Consider the following 16,762-nt stretch of genomic DNA (forward strand, 5'->3'; position numbering starts at 1 on the left):
CATAGATGTTATTGAATATTATTTTTGAGATTTTCCTGAGAGTGAAAATTTGAGGTGGCAGGGTTGGCTTTCTGATTTTAACTCATCCTCACAAGATGTAAAGAATTCCCAAATTGGACTTTTTCTTGAAAGACTCAAGGCCTGAATTGAATTAAGTAACTAAAAATTAAAAACAGCTTCTAACACTTATTTTATGTTGTAAATTCTAAGGAAAGTATATAATCTAATCCCTTATTCTGCCTTGATTTTATTTTTATATTTATATAGTTTTCACCATCATTAGTTATTGCCACATTTTAATATTGAAATATAAATATACATTTACATTTCAACTGCTTGATAGGATTTCAGCATATGAAGATAGGGAGATTTTCTCTGTACGTGGAATGTTTACCTATATTCGAAAATGAACATTTAGATAGTAACGGTAAAACTGAAAGCCCAGGCCTTGTTTTTATTATTGATGTTACTACTCTATCAAAATATGATGGTATCAAAGCACTGAAGTATTGACCATACACAAGTTTTAAACCCAGAGATGAATAATGGATTGTGGCCACATATCAGTGTATCTGTAATTTAGATCACTTAAATACCTATTCAGAGAGAAAGCAGAAAAGTATCATATGTAAATTAACTAGTATAAAAATTAGTAATCCTGTTTTCTAACTACAAGTAAAATCCAGTTAACATCAAACTGCCTATATTTTATGTATGAAAACATTTTTCATGAAATTATGTTTGGAAATGGGTATTTTCCAGAAATCTTTTGGTTGTGTAGCAGTATCTTGTTAACACAGTTTGTGTGTTACAAATAACTTCTGTGTAATTTTAAAGGGTAAAACTTAATCACAGTAATGCTCCAGGGTAACTAGTCATACTTGGGCTTCTTTTTTTTAAAGCCAGTAACTCCTTTTGTAAAACAAAGAATTTTTATGTTTTTAAACACATATGTTTGTAAGATATATATACATGTTGTAATATAAATTAACCTGGTTTTTAGCTTAATTTGCCATACAAAAATTTAGGCTTAAATTTATACTTACTGTAGATGTGGCCTTTCTCTCAGCAATGCCATATGATGACAGAGACGATTTATTTCTCCCAGTAAGAGCTGCTTAAGAAAACAGCTGGCAGAAGCTCTCTTAAAAAAAAACTTGTTTTAACCTTTAAAAGGCCAGTTTCTTTCTAAGATGAAAGTATAGAATTTTCTTTAATCAGAGTAGGCATGTCTGTAGAAATTTACTTTGTACTAGTATTCATTATTCATTATGTAGTAGTATTCAACAAGAGTTGATCTATAGTAAATAATTTAACTGGGGGTGAGTCTAGAAAAAAAAATTATCTACTAGATTAAGACATAATCACTCTAGATGTCACTGGATTAAGAACAGTAAATGGGTGTGCCTCTTAAGAATAATAAAACATTTTTTCTTTCTTGTGATTTTTGCTTTGGGGTTTTTTCTTGTTGCTGTTGTTTTACATTACACTCATGTAATTTTGTCTTTTACCTCTAGAACTTTTATGAAAGGGACATTTTGTTCTGTAAGGACTTATTTTCAGAATGCAGAAGAAAACTTGAACTATCTTTTCAATTTTTTTATTGTTAACGTTAAGAAAGCAAGAAATAATGTAAATATATTGTTTTAAATTGCCAGTATTCTCAATACTAATGAATGTTGGTGCTCTTTTTTTTCTCTTTGAAATTTCTATTTGTAATTGAAATGTATAACCTGAGGTTTAAATTATAAAGGTAATCTTGGTGCAAAACATAAAGCATGTTTTGTATAAAGAGGGCTTTTAAAATAATTGATTTGCAATTAAGTTTAATCACATGTAAATATTTTTAGTTTTATATTCTCAACACTAGGTTTAGAATAATAGCTCTCCACTTTCATTATCAATTAAAAAAAAGATACCTGCACTTGTGTGTGTGTAAAGTTTTTAACCACAAGCATCCTCTTAGTAGCTGTATTTAAGTCTGTTTACTTTTCATTGTTATACTAGAGCTACAACTTGTTTAAACTCGTAAGTTCTACTTCACTGTTATACTGTTTCTAATTTTTAATTTTTTATGGAAATAAACATATGCCATTAGTCAAGGACAATTTTCTTAAGTCTTGTTTACACCCAAATAGTTTTTATCCAATTTGTATTAGAACTTCTCATCAAGATTTATATTTGCTTTTTTTTTAATTGTTTCTACTATATATAATTCATTTGACTGTAGATTAGGGTTTTTATGCACACCTGTAAATAGGATGCTTTTTATACTATGACTAACACCATGTGTACATCCCTATGTAGAGACTGTTTTGAATTTTGTGTGTATCTTATTTTGACACAGTTTCATCATTAAGTCCTATTTATCAATAAGTTTAATAGTATTATAACATTGTTTTAGGAATAAGATAAACATGTATTATAATCTTCTTAAGAAACCTTTTCAACATGAACATCAATTGAGTTACTGGAATTCTTGACATACTTTTCTGGACCTATAATCTGTCTATACCAATGTTTTAAACATTAAACTTAAAACTCAGGGGGAAAAAGGTTCTTCAACTTGAGATCTTCTCTCCAGATCTCTTTGGAGTTTCCATGAGTGTGACCCGAGGAGCATGGAACCATTGAAATTCAAATGTAGGTAGGTAAGTGTTCACACCAGCGCATGCGTTGATTGCCTTATATCTCTTTGTATATGCATCTGTATTGCACACCCTCAGTGCCTTTCTTCCTTCCTCCGCATAGATCATGTAGGGCCTGTGTCACCTCGATATTATGTAATTTTGTAATTCTGTATTTTGTTCAGTATTTGTCTGTGACATGTGTCAGGAGCAGTTTTAAACTGTCTTCAGATGTTTATGACATTGTGCTGTCTAGATTGTCATACATAACTGTTTGCTGTGTATGGGCCTGGATTGCATTTTTGTGACTTGTTTGTTGAGCTCTGATAAACATTCCCCTGGAGTTTCTGGTATTCATTGAGGGATGCCAAAAGTCTAAATCGTGCATCGTTTTGCCTGCTCTCTCAAATGTATCTAGAGAATGATCTATTTATGGTTCTAAGAATTTCTTCCAGTTAGTCTTTGATTTAAAAGTCATATTCCTGATGCCATTCATGATAGCATGGGTGTCAGCTACTATCCATTGAAGTCCGTTCACAACCTTTCTTTGGGCAATTAAAAACAAAACAAAAACAATGATTAAACTTAATCATTTGTTTTCAGCAATAGGCATTAATACTAATTTATTCCACACAAACAGGACCCCTTCTTAGCCCCCTCCCCAAATGATTTATTGATAACATACTAAGTTGTAACTGAAATAGGCAAACAGACTCAATCATGGAATATTCTCCTAGGCTTAAGTAGAGTTTCTTCTCAAATAAGCAAAATGAGATGGGTGCTTAATTAATGTAATTTTGTTCAACATATCTGAGCACCAAAGTCTAGGATTCCTAGCATGTTTTTAGATATATTATATATATATATATATATATATATATATATATATATATATATAAAATCACATATGCCAAGCACATCACTGAAATTCAGAATCTCTTTTCTATTTTTTCCCCCTATTTCTTATAAAAGTTAGGTAATCCTTTGGCAGTGGTTCTTAAACTTTTGGTCTCAGGACACTTTTAGACACTTAAAAATTACTGAAAACCTCAAAGAACTTTTGTTTATATGGGTTATATCTGTCAATATTTATTGTATTAGAAATTAAAATGGAGTATTGCATTTTAAAATAATAAAAACCCATATGTTAACATAAATAACATTCTCAAAATTAAAAAACTTTGTAAAAAGTTAAAATAACATTTGAAAAATAACTTTTCAAAATTAAAAAAAATGCTAAGAATAGCATTTATTTTATTCTGTGTGTAATGGTTAAAAATATAATGACTACTAATACCATTTGGTGCCACTGACTGGGTTCATGCTAAAGCCCCAGCAGTTTTTCCCACCATTGTTTTCCTACCATCATTGCAAATGTGAATACAGTGAATAGGGCGAATAAAATCCTGGCATTTTTATGAAAGTAGTTTTGACTTTTGATCCTCTGAAAGGGTTTTGGGTATCTCACTTTGAGAACCATGTATTAGGATGCCTGCTTATCTCGAAATGAGAATTTGTATCAACCTAGGAGTCAAGTTGTTTTTTTCTCTTCTGGGCATTCATTATCCCAGAAATACAACTGCTTACAATTGGTATGAACAGATTTTAGAGTTACTTGAGTATAAATTTTGTTTTGTTAACATCATAGAATTGGATATTAAAGAAAGCGCCCAAGTGCTCTAAAATGAGTCCGTCCGTTGAATGACTATTTTTCTCTTTATACTCGTGTGTGGTATGTGTGTTGTATGTGAATATACTATTAATTTGCCTCCTGTGTAGCTTTAAAACACATTTTCATGAAGCAACATTATTTTCATGAATTATGGCGATTCACACCATATGCCATCATGCTATGCTATTTTTTTCCTGATCTACCACAATTTCAAATATTACTGCTTTAATTTGTATGCCAAAGATTGTATGAAACTCTGCAACATTTCTTAACTTTTCGTCCCTCTTTTCCCCGGAACCGAAATTCATAATATTGTAAAAGCAGTCCAAGAAAGTTGTAGAGATGCCAAGTTAGGAGAACATAAAGAACATCATCTTCTAAGTGGCATTCTCCTGTTGAGTTACCTCCTTCATAAAATTTATTATTCCTCTGATGTCCCTGGACTGTTGGATTTTTATCGTTTGTGCCAACAGTACTGAGGGGGTGTGTGATGCTTACATATATGCAGACATATAGTGGAGTTTAACTCACACTCAATGCATGCGCTAGTGCTCACGCTTACATACCTGAAATTTAATGATTCAGCAGTTGTGCCGTATTTGAAGAGGTAGTCAAAATGAGTAAATAAACAAATGAAAGTTAAAAATACTGCTAAAGAACAAAGAACTGCAGAGGTGATCCAATAATAAGGAACTCTATTTACTGGTAAGTAATCGAAATAATTTCTAACATGGAAAGCTTCTTGGTGCATGATCGTTATAACTACTATAACCATTATACAAGTATTCTGCCAATATAACATATAAATAATACTATACCATATAACATAAATAATTTGCCTATAAGATACGTATTGTGAATCATTCATTAATTGCTGAATTGTATAGTTAGAAAAAATTATTTAACATCAAAAACATAAAGAACATAGTTGAATATTTTTTTTATTTCTATCTCTTTTTAGAACAGATTTCATAATTCATTTACAAAATTTAAAATTGTTTTAGACTATTTGAACTCTAGATGTAAATTTCCTTTTTCTCAGGCCTGTTTTCTACTATTGTTTTGATAATAGTACCCTTTCTGGTAGAGATGGGCCCCCACAACTGAACCAGATAATATCTGTAATTACCCATTGATCAGTTTTCAGGGGTATAAGCCTTTTGTTGGCTATTTCTTCATACTTCACTCTAAAAGCGGGACAAATTAACTACAAAGATCATCAGGCAGGTAACCAGCTGGCATGTGAGACAGCTCAACCCTATCTTTAGGTTCTTTTCTGATAATCACCCAACCACCTCCTTATCTTTAGGTTAAGAACTATGAAGAATGATAAAGAGATTAGTAGGCAAACTCTGTCAAGGGATGCATGCATGCTATGAGGAAAATGTGTTTTGTAAGAAACAGATTTTTATCTTTCTATTCTCAATAGCTAACTTAATAGAATTTGGACAAAAATATTTGCTTCAAAATGGCATATTATTGTTAAAAGAAAGCAAATTTTGAAAGCATTTCTATATCTTTGGATGAACCAGTTATTAACAGTAACTTAGTATTTTACATAGCCATATGAGTGTTTATATCTTCCTTCTTAGCTTATTCGAAGAGGCAGTACTTTTGGTTTGCATTTTGGTTTATTTACCTTCAACTTTGTTACAGGTATTCTATTATCACTGTTCTTGAAGAACCATTGTGGAAATCCAAGGCATATTAAGTACTTTAAAACCAATTTATTTCTTAGAAACTGAAGACAAGGAATGATGACAAAGCCGTTTGACCTCGTTCTCTTCACTTCTCAAACCAAATTTTCCTTTCTTTACTAAGATGATTGTCACTATTATTAAATAAAAATATGAAAAGGAAAATATTTTAAGTAACCCATTTTTTGCTTTGTTAAAACTACTTTTCTTCCTAGTCATCAAAGAATGCTCTGCTGCAATTAATCAAACAATAAATTATGTGTATTACATACCTTTCATTTTTTTTATTAAGGGATTCTAAGATTTTTTTGTCTTCTCTCTTGATCTTTATTAAACTTACTATTTTTTTCTTATGCTTTCATATACTGTGATTTCCTTTAATGCAAATGTTACTTTGTCTAACTTTTCACTTAAAAACCAATGGTAATATTTATACATCTTTAAAGTCAATGCTGTAAGGTATATATAAGACCCTGTTAAAAAAAAAAAAGCTGATGTTTGACATATTTAAATTATTTTTATTTCTAAATTTATTTTAATCACTGAAAAGATTCAAGACTCAACTCTTCTGAACTAATGTCTTAAAAATTTTCAAGACAGTTATATGAATGGACTTAATCTTCCTTTACTATAATTAAAATAGTATTGAGTTTGCAATAGAGAGAATGAGGGGTATTTTCTTCTTACTAATGTCTGTTTGGTGCATGAACACTTTTTTGTTTATTTGTTTTTGCAGATTCCCTTCAAGCTCAGCTTATCAATATGGGTGTTATTCCTACCTTAGTGAAGTTACTGGGTATCCACTGCCAAAATTCAGCTCTTACAGAAATGTGTCTTGTTGCATTTGGCAATTTAGCAGAACTTGGTAAGTCCTAGTCATGAACCACTAATGTAATTAACTTAATGTACTTACAGTAAATTTTTCTTTAGATGTTAACAAGCTGGGTATCCATTTAGATTATATTAGTTTATACATATTTTTGAAGCATTGTAGATATTTGTTTCAATGTTTAAAAAATAGATCCAATTATATCTTATGATTGTATTATTTATAATTGAGAGCTACTTTGCTTTCCTAATTATGTATTAAGATCTAAAGTTTACACTTACATATTATTTAATAGAGTTGAATATTTAAAATGATCTCTCCTTGACTTTAGTATTTTTTATATGAGGGATGGTCTTGAAATCATGTATTGTATTTCCAGGGCAAAAATAAAAGACTAAATAATTTATTACATTATCAGGTGAAAAGGAATCTATCAGACTACGATTCTTCCTCCTCTTTTTACAAAATCCCTGAAAATGATAGGTGTCTTTTTCATAAGAATATATTTGTAACAGCATTAGAAAAACCTATGAGAAACCCTTGAACATCAGAAGACAAGCAAAAAACAGACCAGCACTGGAAATAGCTCAGTCATAACAGAGGACTGATATCCCCAGCACTCCCATCTCCTTTCTCTGTTTTATTTTTCCTCTATGTCAATTACAGCACCCTTTCTTTTCTCCTTCCCATGATTCTTGATAGGAAGTTACAACTCCTGGTCTGAATCTACCACCCATCCATGTTCATAATAAATTGTTTGTTATGGGGAAAGTGAAGCCAAATGATGTTTTGTCATAGCAAAATATAACAGTTGCAACAACAACAAAAACATCTATTAATTATCCCTATTTTATAATAAACAGAAACAACAGGACTCTAACCTGGGATTTTCTAACTAAAAGCTCATGTCCTTATACACTACACATTAAAATTTTGACTTCAGTACTTACTTTTTCTTTGACTTCAAGTTAGAGGAATAGAGATTATTTATCAGAGTTAATTTTTAAAAGTCATTTCTTTTTCCATGGGTCTTCTGCTGGTATTTGGGAATGCTTCTCTCCTCCTCTGCTTTTCTTCTTTTCCATACTGTCTTCTTATTTGCGTGATTCAAATAAGACCAGGAATGAAAGAACATTTATTTACTGCTTCACAAGTTACTCTTTTCCATTATTAAAATGGGATGTAGGATTTTGTGTTCAGTATAGGTTGTAGAAATAAAACAAATTATGTCATAATCCTAGATAATGTCAAAGCTTTGTAATGGAAACATAAACACCATTTAGTATGAGTTGTACATACATATTAAGGTATCAGGATTTATTTGGGAGATTCCATAGACCACATAAATTCAGCCTCGTATCCCTGGTCTATATTAAAAGATGGATATGTACCCAGTTTAGTTTAACCCAATTTCATACTCTGTTCCCAGCTGTTACTGCCCTTTCTCCATTTGGAGGAAGAGAGGGTAAGAGAGAACTATTCCTTTGTTTACTTAGATTTGTATCGTGAGCCTGTATGCTCATGTAATAGCTAGGTTATAAATCAATACTGAAGTAGAACATGTATGCCCCAGAATACCGTTTCTCTTTTTAGTGGGCTTTATTGCCCATGACTTAACACCTCACATAGTATTATTTTTATTGACACAAGTAAATATCAAGTCCATATCACTCTTCTGAATATGGCATATCAGTAAATGCTAGTGTTACTTTTTGTCAATTTTTTAAATAAAAATGTTAAATAGCAGAAATTTGTGTGGTTTTTCTCACTAAAGATATAAAAACAAAATATAAATAACAAGTGCAATCTTTCAAAACTGGAGCAGAAAAGGAAAATGTAGCTCTGCGTTTTTGTTGTTCTCGTTGAGTGCAAGTTTAAGAGTTCTAGAAAGAGAAAAACAGGAGGAATTGCCAAATAACTAAAGTATCACAGAACTAAAGTATATAATTTTCACGATTGGAAGGGTCTGTCAAATGCCTAGTCTAGTGGATGAAAATAGACCCAGACCATGGCATTATCAATGTGAAATTTTAGAATAATGGGTATAAAGAGAACATCTTACAAACTTTGAGAGAGAAGCGGGGAGAGGAGTTGTTTACAAAAAAAATTGTGAATTGATAGCTATCAAATGTCTCAAAACAACAGTGGGAGACAGAAGAAAATGGAGTATTGCCTTCAAAAATTTTGGGGAAAATTATTTTCAATATAGAATTCTATATCCAGTCAAACTGTCAATCGTGAGGTTACAATAAAGACATTGTCAAACATAAACATCTCAGAAAATTGATATACTACATACCTTTCCCCTGAAACCACTGCAAGATGTGTTCCAACAAAACAAGGAATTTAAATTAAGAAAGAAGACAACATAGGAACCAGGAAACAAGAGATCCAACATTAAAACAGGAATTGCTAGTATGGTGATGTGAGAGCCCAGCCCCAAATAGTCTGTTTTCAAAGAGCAACCAATCTATATTGGAACAAGTCAGAAGGCTCCTGGAGTTAGGGTTGAGGAAGTTCTTATAGGAGATGAAATTGATTGAACACCTAAAATGAATAAGCTTGATGATTAGACAACTGATGGAGAGTTTAAAGAATTAATGATAAGTATATAGAAAACTAAGCAAATAAGAAAAAAAAATAATTCCAGGGAAAATGAAATAGTATATTATTAAAACACTCATAATTGATATAACAAAAATTACCATATAATTACATTGATAATGTGGAGGGTATGGTAGAGACAGGAAAAAAGAATGCTAAAGCTTTATCTTTCAGAGTGGAGAGGCAATCAAAAATACCTAAAACTAAAAAATCAATAAGTAGCAATTCAAATATATTATTTAAAGATGTGGAGGTTAAGTACCAATGAATTAGCTAAAAACTTTATGTGCTTGCTTCTAGGGAGAAGAAATGGGGGAGGGAGGTTGGATTCTCTGGGTAATATAAGTGTTAGGACTAACTCTTGAAACTCATGTATGATTTTTGAAAATGAGGCTTCTGACTAAAAGTCTGTTAAAGATCCATGACCGTTAATTCAGATATAAGGTCCAAATCATACTTCATGCTGCTTTTTCTCTGTATCCATCTGCAGGATAAGTACAGATTTTGTTCTTTAATTTCTGTATTAATCATAGTGCATTGTTTCCTTGTGCTGGCAAATGGCCTGCATTACTTAGCTACAGTGATTTGGTTTCAGTTTAATAAGCGTTTGGAGGAATAGAATATAGATTGGAAATAAGAGTGCTAACGCTATTTTTAAAGCGAGTAAGAGTACATAACTAGATAAATGATGATGTCCTGTCTACTTCACCTGTGATTTTATGTTTCTGAACTCCATTTTAAGCATTGTTTGAAGCAAAGGAGCAACGAACAATGTTCAGAAGTTGAATCATACTTATTTAAATCGAACTAACCTCCTTTTAGGGTAAGGTGTGCTGCATTTGTAGAATATGATCTCTGAGCGTTTAGGTAGCTAATTGGACAGTCCACCCCTACTCCTTTTATGTGACTGTAAGCAATCGTACTGCAAGTCTTGGAGTGGATTTTCATCATTTTTGCCCAGATCTGGTGCACACGCCAAAAGCAGTAGAACAGTGCATCAAAAGTGTATTAAGCCATAATGAGATTTGTGTTTCTCCTTTCTCTTTTAAATTTGAATTTGCAATATTTTTATTTGATATTGACAGATTTACTAGAGACTAGAGAGCACAACCTAACCCTTCAGTTAATTTACTTGTTCAATCACACTTTCAATCAGTAAATTTCTTTTGAACACCTGCTATGTACTAGCCACTATACTGTATACTGTTTGTCAGACTTAAAATAATATGTAGTGTCCCTGCCCTCGAGCTTATGCAGTTAGTGAAATGGAATTGTTTAAATGAATTTACAAATAAATAAGCATATCATCATAAATTATGATAATTGCTAGTATGAGAAAGTAATGGAATGAGGTGAGCGACTAAATTAAAGGCATAGTCGAGATGGGAAAGGGCATTTTCAGACAGTCAGGATTTCAAAAAAAAGAAAAAAGATTTCAAAATGTTTACCTCCTATACTCTGTATATAGTAGTTTTCTCAGGAAGCTGCTAGAACATGCCCCCACCAAGACAAAACAAGAGAAGGCAAAAGGACATATATAATAGAGTATCTAATACAGGAAGGAAAAGAAAGGATCCATTAAAATAATGATTAAGAGAAATTCCAGGATGTCAGTTGTGCCCACAAAAGAGAGAGCAACCAATCTATATTGAATTCAGTCAGAATTTTCTGAGAAGAACGTCTAGATAAGTTACTAGGATATCTGATGCAGCAAGAGAAGTTGAGAAGAGAATTGGGGAGAAATAGAACAGATTCTGGTTGTATTTTGGAAGCAGATTGATAGACCTTGGTAATCCAAGGTTTTAAGGTTGAGTGAGAACAAGTGAGCATGACTCCCTTCTATCTGCATAAATGGATAGATGGAGTTTTCATTTCCCAAGTTAAGGAAGTCTGGAGGAAGAACAGAAATCAGGGTAATATTCAAATGGAGATGTCAAATGGCCAGTTAAACAGCCTGGAAACCAGAAGAGGGCTAGAGATATGATTGTATAAGTATCAACATATGGGTGCTGTTTTGATACTATGGAAGAGAAGGAGATTGCCTAGGGTGAAAATAAGGACCAAAAGGTTAGAAAGCAAAGTCAGACGGAAAAGGACCATATGATTTCACTCATATGTGGGATATAAAATAGAAAGCAATAAACAAACTCGAAACACAGACAACAGCAGGGTGGTTACCAGAGGGGAAGAAGGGTGGAGGGAGAATAAAGGGTAAAGGGAATCGAATATTTGGTGACTAGACTTTGGGTGGTGAGCACACAATGCAATGTACAGAAGTTGTATTATACAATTATAGACTTGAAACTTATATAATGTTATTCGTCAATGCCACCCCAATAAATTTTTTTAAAACCTTAAAAGACAGGTAAGAAAGCAAAAGATCAAGTCCCAAGGAACTGGAATTATAGAGGTCTGGTGGAAAAGGAGGGGCGAGCAAAAGAGACAGCGGAATGTAGGGGTGGGCCAAAACTAGTGTAAAGTACATTTAGGAATGCATGTGAGTTGAGGAAGTATGTAAACAAGGCTGTCAATAAACTTGTTTGTGAAAGTGAACAGAGATCGGGTGGTATCTGAAGAAAAGTAGAGTAGAGGGAAGGTGTTTGTTTTTAATATTGCTTTTTTATATGAGAAATATTAAAGCATAAATGCTAAGGGTGAGGTGGAGACTGGAGATGCTGAAGAGACAAGAAAGAATGGAGAATGGGCCTTTCATAGTAGGCAAGTCAGGACCAGTGCGAAAGCACACCACTGTCATGACATAAAGATAAGATGATACGTCACCTTTAGTTCAGCCGCGTAAAGTACAGTCTGTTTTGAGTAACTTTTCTTTTTTGACTAAAAGCCTTGAAACTATGAATTTATAACAGTAATTGTATTGTTGCTATGGTTACCTATATGTAATGCTAGTGAACATATTTTTGTAGCCTTGAATACAATTGGGTTAGAACATTTTCTTTAAAGCCTTAGACATTTTCTCCTTTTCAAGGGCATTAAAAAATGGATTTGAGTGTTTCTGTATTTAAAGAGTGTTTGTATGTATCAGTAATAGTACAAAATGACCAAGTATTGAAAGTAATAGAAAACAATTTCTCGGTTTAATTTGTTTGCTTACCCTAAATTTTCCTCCTTTCTTTTCTTTTTTTTAGAGTCAAGTAAAGAACAGTTTGCCAGTACAAACATTGCTGAAGAGCTGGTAAAACTCTTCAAGAAGCAAATAGAACATGATAAGAAGGAAATGATTTTTGAAGTTCTTGCTCCATTGGCAGAAAATGGTGAGAAAATAAATACATTTCTTGGGTTTTTTAATCTTGCAGGCTTTTTCCATTTTTTCTAACATTATTTAATTGCAGCTGTTTAATTCAAAGTCCTTTGTTTTATTAATGATATGATAAATCTTATTTTGGGTATCTCTAACGTCAGCTACATTATCTATTCTGTACCTGTATCTGCATTGGCCAAAGCCACTTTCCAAGTTCTTTTGTCTTTAAAATCTTGGCAAAGATGATTCTGTAGCTTACACATTCTTAATGCCATTTGGGAAAAGCAGCTGAGAGACTGAACTCCATTTATATACCCTGGCAGAAAAAATGGGATAAAAGTTGGAGTCCTAGGCCTGCCAACAGTGTGGACACTGATAAACTACTTCTGTCTTTGGGCAAAATACCTTAAGGGATACACCCTAGGAATAAGAGGAACCAGAGTAATCAAAGCATCCCATATAAATAATTTTTCAAATACAGTGTCTAGCACATAATCAAAGAGGACCAGGCACATGAGGAGACAAGACATTGTAAGCAAGAACCAGCACAAAGAACAGGCAACAGCAGCAAATCTCCAGATACTGGAATTACTAGACATTGACTCAAAACAGGTATGCTTATTATGTTCAAAGAGTTAAAAGCAAGCTTAAAAAATGTGGGAGGAAACTAGACACTATAGAAAGTGACCTAGCAGATTTGAAAAAGAAACAATTGGAAATTCCTAAATTGAAATATGCAGTCCAAATTAAGAACCTAATGGATGGGTTGAATGACAGATTAAATATAGTTGAATTACCATAGAGAACCAGTGAGCTAGAAGATAGATCGAAAGGAAATCTAGAAAGGAAAAAAACCAACATACATAAAACAAAAGAAGTACAGGGGATAAAATGAGCAGCCCTCATGTATATTTTTTGGAGTCTCAAAAAGAATGAAGTGAGATAATGCCAGCAGCCAAAGGGGTACAATGGTCTGTGACGTTACCCTGTCCAGAGCTGGGAGGTGCACAAGGGACATCGTAGCAATTTATACTGACACGGTTGCTGCACCAGTAAAATGAGGCTTTACCAGCTTGTAGCACCTACTATATAACACGCTCTCAATGGCCATGCATCTTCCATCCAAATTTATATACAAACACATGCACACATTCCTTGAGTGGATATAATTTAGAATTAAATCCTTATGGTTAGATGAAATACCAGGAATGAGAGGGAAATCACACTGCCGCGGAATAGCTCTGCCTGAACAGTGGTGATCCCAGCTAATACATCAGATGTGGTTTCTTTGCTCCCTTATGTCCTTTGGTGATAGCATTTGTAAACTTGGTGGTGAAGACCTAAAGATAACTGGTGCTGGATAGTGGAGCCTTATTTTTGATTCTGGCAGCTTGCTATTCTTGTAACATGGTAATTGAGTTGAACACAATCAAAGTACAGTAATGGATCTGCCTTCCTGAATGAGTGAGCAGATGATGAAATAGTGATGTCAGCACCCGTGAACATATCCAAGTGGGCGGTGTTTGGCTACTGCTTCTGTTTGAAATGATGCTGTGTTTTGGTTGTGGCCTGAAGCTTCGAAGTGCGCTTGGCATCTCTTTCCTTCCATGGACCTCTTACCATTCAAACACAACAGAGTTGGTAAAACACTAGTTAGGTTGATTGAGTCTTGCTTGTCTCTGCTCGGTCATCTTTGTATGAGTCTGATGGTAGTTTGTTTGGGTTTTTGTTATTGTTGTTGTTGTCCGTTTTAAACAGTTTTTAGCTGATATTCATGAAGAGCAATGAGTACTTAGAAATGTGCCACTAATGAAAAGAAATCCTATCAAAAAATTGCATTGTTTTACCAGAGCTGTGTTATACTATCCCTTGGACCCTCTGCTGGAAAAATAGAATCAAGTCTCACATAATGCCTCTAGTATTATAGATTAGGACAGTACTGTATCATTCTGTGAATGTAAAGTATCGTACGCCTGCTTTATGTAGTAGTAGAGATATGTAGTAGTGACCGTGCTTTACCAGAGCTATTTTTAATGATGTTATTCTAGAATGTTTGCTTTCCAGATGATGATTAAGAAGCTAATTTTTGTAAATGGTGCCAGGTACCACAACAGCAACAGAACTTTGCTGTTTCCTGGGGGTTTGTTTTTCACTTTTTTTGGTTTTTAATGGAGTGTGCTAGATGTCTCTATTATTTTGTCCAGATGACTGTAGAGCCTGGAAAACCTTGTTGTTATTATTGACACATAACGTACTGCTATTGGTCTTTATACACACACACACACACACACACTCATTTTAAGAAAGGAAAAAACTATTAAAATTGTAATACTCAATATATACCAATAACAAAAGATGAATACAAGTCACATTTGAATTCTGCGATTACAAGAGGTGCTCAAAGTGGTTCCTGTCAGGGTCCAGACACTTCTGATTACAGCAAACTACTGCTTGAGCAACGTTGACCAACATGTCCACTTGTATACGTTTTTGTGGCACCCCAGTATATATGCGTACAAAAAAGAGGGTGAGGGGGGAGAACAGAGGAAATATTTAAAGAAATCTTGGTAGAGAATTTACCAGAACTAATGAAAGATATCAAAGATCCAAATGAATCTAAACATGATAAAAAGAGATCTACATCTAGGTACATTACATTGAAATTGCAGAAAACCAATGACAAAAGTCTTATAAGTAGCCAGGAAACAAACAGATTATGTTAAAAGGGGCAGTAGTTAGACCGACAGCTAACTTCACAACAGCAACCGTGAAAGCCAGTTTACAGTGAAATAACATATTCTGTGCACTGAAAGAAAAATAATGCCAACCTAGAATTCTAAACCCAATGAAAATACTCCTCAAAACTGAAGGCAAAATAAAGTTATTTTCTGATGAAAAACAGAAAATTCACCACCAGTACACCTCAGAGGTGGGTCAAAGAAGAATCATGATGGAATTAGGAAATTTTCTAATAATGAAAATGAAAATACTGTTTCAAATTTTACATTATATAGGTGAAGACATACTTAAAGGGAATTTTTTACTTTAAATTAATATATTAGAAAGAAAAAAAGTAAAATAAGCTCAGTATTCATCTCAGAAATTTAAGGGGAAGAAAACATAAATGAAGCTCAGAGAATGTAAAAGAAAGGAAACCTTAAAGAGCTGAAATTAATAAAATAGGAAACACATGCAACACAAGCATATAATCACCAAAGTTTAGTCTGAAGAGTTAATAAACCTGGTAAATCCCTAGTAAGATTAATCAGGAAAAAAAGAGAGAAGGCACAAATATCGAAAATCAAGAATGCAAAAGGAGATCTCACTACAGACCTTACATTAAGAGGATGTTATGAACAAGAGGATGTTATGAAATAGAAAAGCTGAATAATCTTATCTAAATTTTCCCAGAGAGTAGGAACAGCAGATATACTCACCAATTTATTTTATGAGGCTAATATAACCTTTATACCAAATATGAACAAACACAATACAAGAATGAAAATTAAAGACTAGTCTCACCATGAATGAACATAGATCCAAATTTCTCCTTAAAATTTTAGCAGGCGAAATCCAGTAATATATTTGAAATTCCTCATCATAGTAAATAGGACGTATTCTGAAAATGCAAAGCATTTTAATATTCAAAATGCAATCAATTTATTTTATCACCTTAAAACTTATTAAAGGGAGATATCATATCTTCTTAGATTCTGAAAAGCATTTGATATGATTGTCCATTCATGATTTTTAAAAATTCTGCAAACCAGCACTAGAAGAGAATGAAAAGGGTATATACAAGAAGCCTACGGAAAACATCACACTAAACAAACAAATCAAAAGATTTTATTTCTGTACGCCAGCAAAAAAAAGTTAGAAAATACATTTTTAAAAATACATTGCGTACCGTAATATATCACATAGTGTCAGAATGGATCAATGAAATATGTGCAAGATCTCTGGTAGAAAACTGTAGAAAATCATCAAGAGAAATTAAAGAAGATCTAAATAAATGGAGAGCTATGTCACTTTCATAAATTGGAAACTGCAAGGTTGTGATGTTATATATCTCTC

At 33.0% G+C, this 16,762-nt stretch overlaps 1 protein-coding gene across 8 annotated transcripts in view; it reads left to right on the forward strand.

Moving 5' to 3' along the window:
• RAP1GDS1 (Rap1 GTPase-GDP dissociation stimulator 1) overlaps positions 1–16,762 on the forward strand; it is a 130,558-nt gene that overhangs the window by 89,596 nt on the left and 24,200 nt on the right. For all 8 annotated transcript variants that reach the window (XM_019741118.3, XM_074323298.2, XM_019741119.3 and 5 more), the window contains 2 exons: positions 6,733–6,861; positions 12,576–12,701. In XM_019741118.3, coding sequence (XP_019596677.3) covers positions 6,733–6,861; positions 12,576–12,701 — 255 coding nt within the window. The remainder of the gene's footprint in view (positions 1–6,732; positions 6,862–12,575; positions 12,702–16,762) is intronic.

The sequence above is a fragment of the Rhinolophus sinicus genome, chromosome 1, assembly GCF_057876585.1.
Source record: "Rhinolophus sinicus isolate RSI-liver-muscle chromosome 1, RSI-T2T, whole genome shotgun sequence".
Classification (NCBI taxonomy): Eukaryota; Metazoa; Chordata; class Mammalia; order Chiroptera; family Rhinolophidae; genus Rhinolophus; species Rhinolophus sinicus.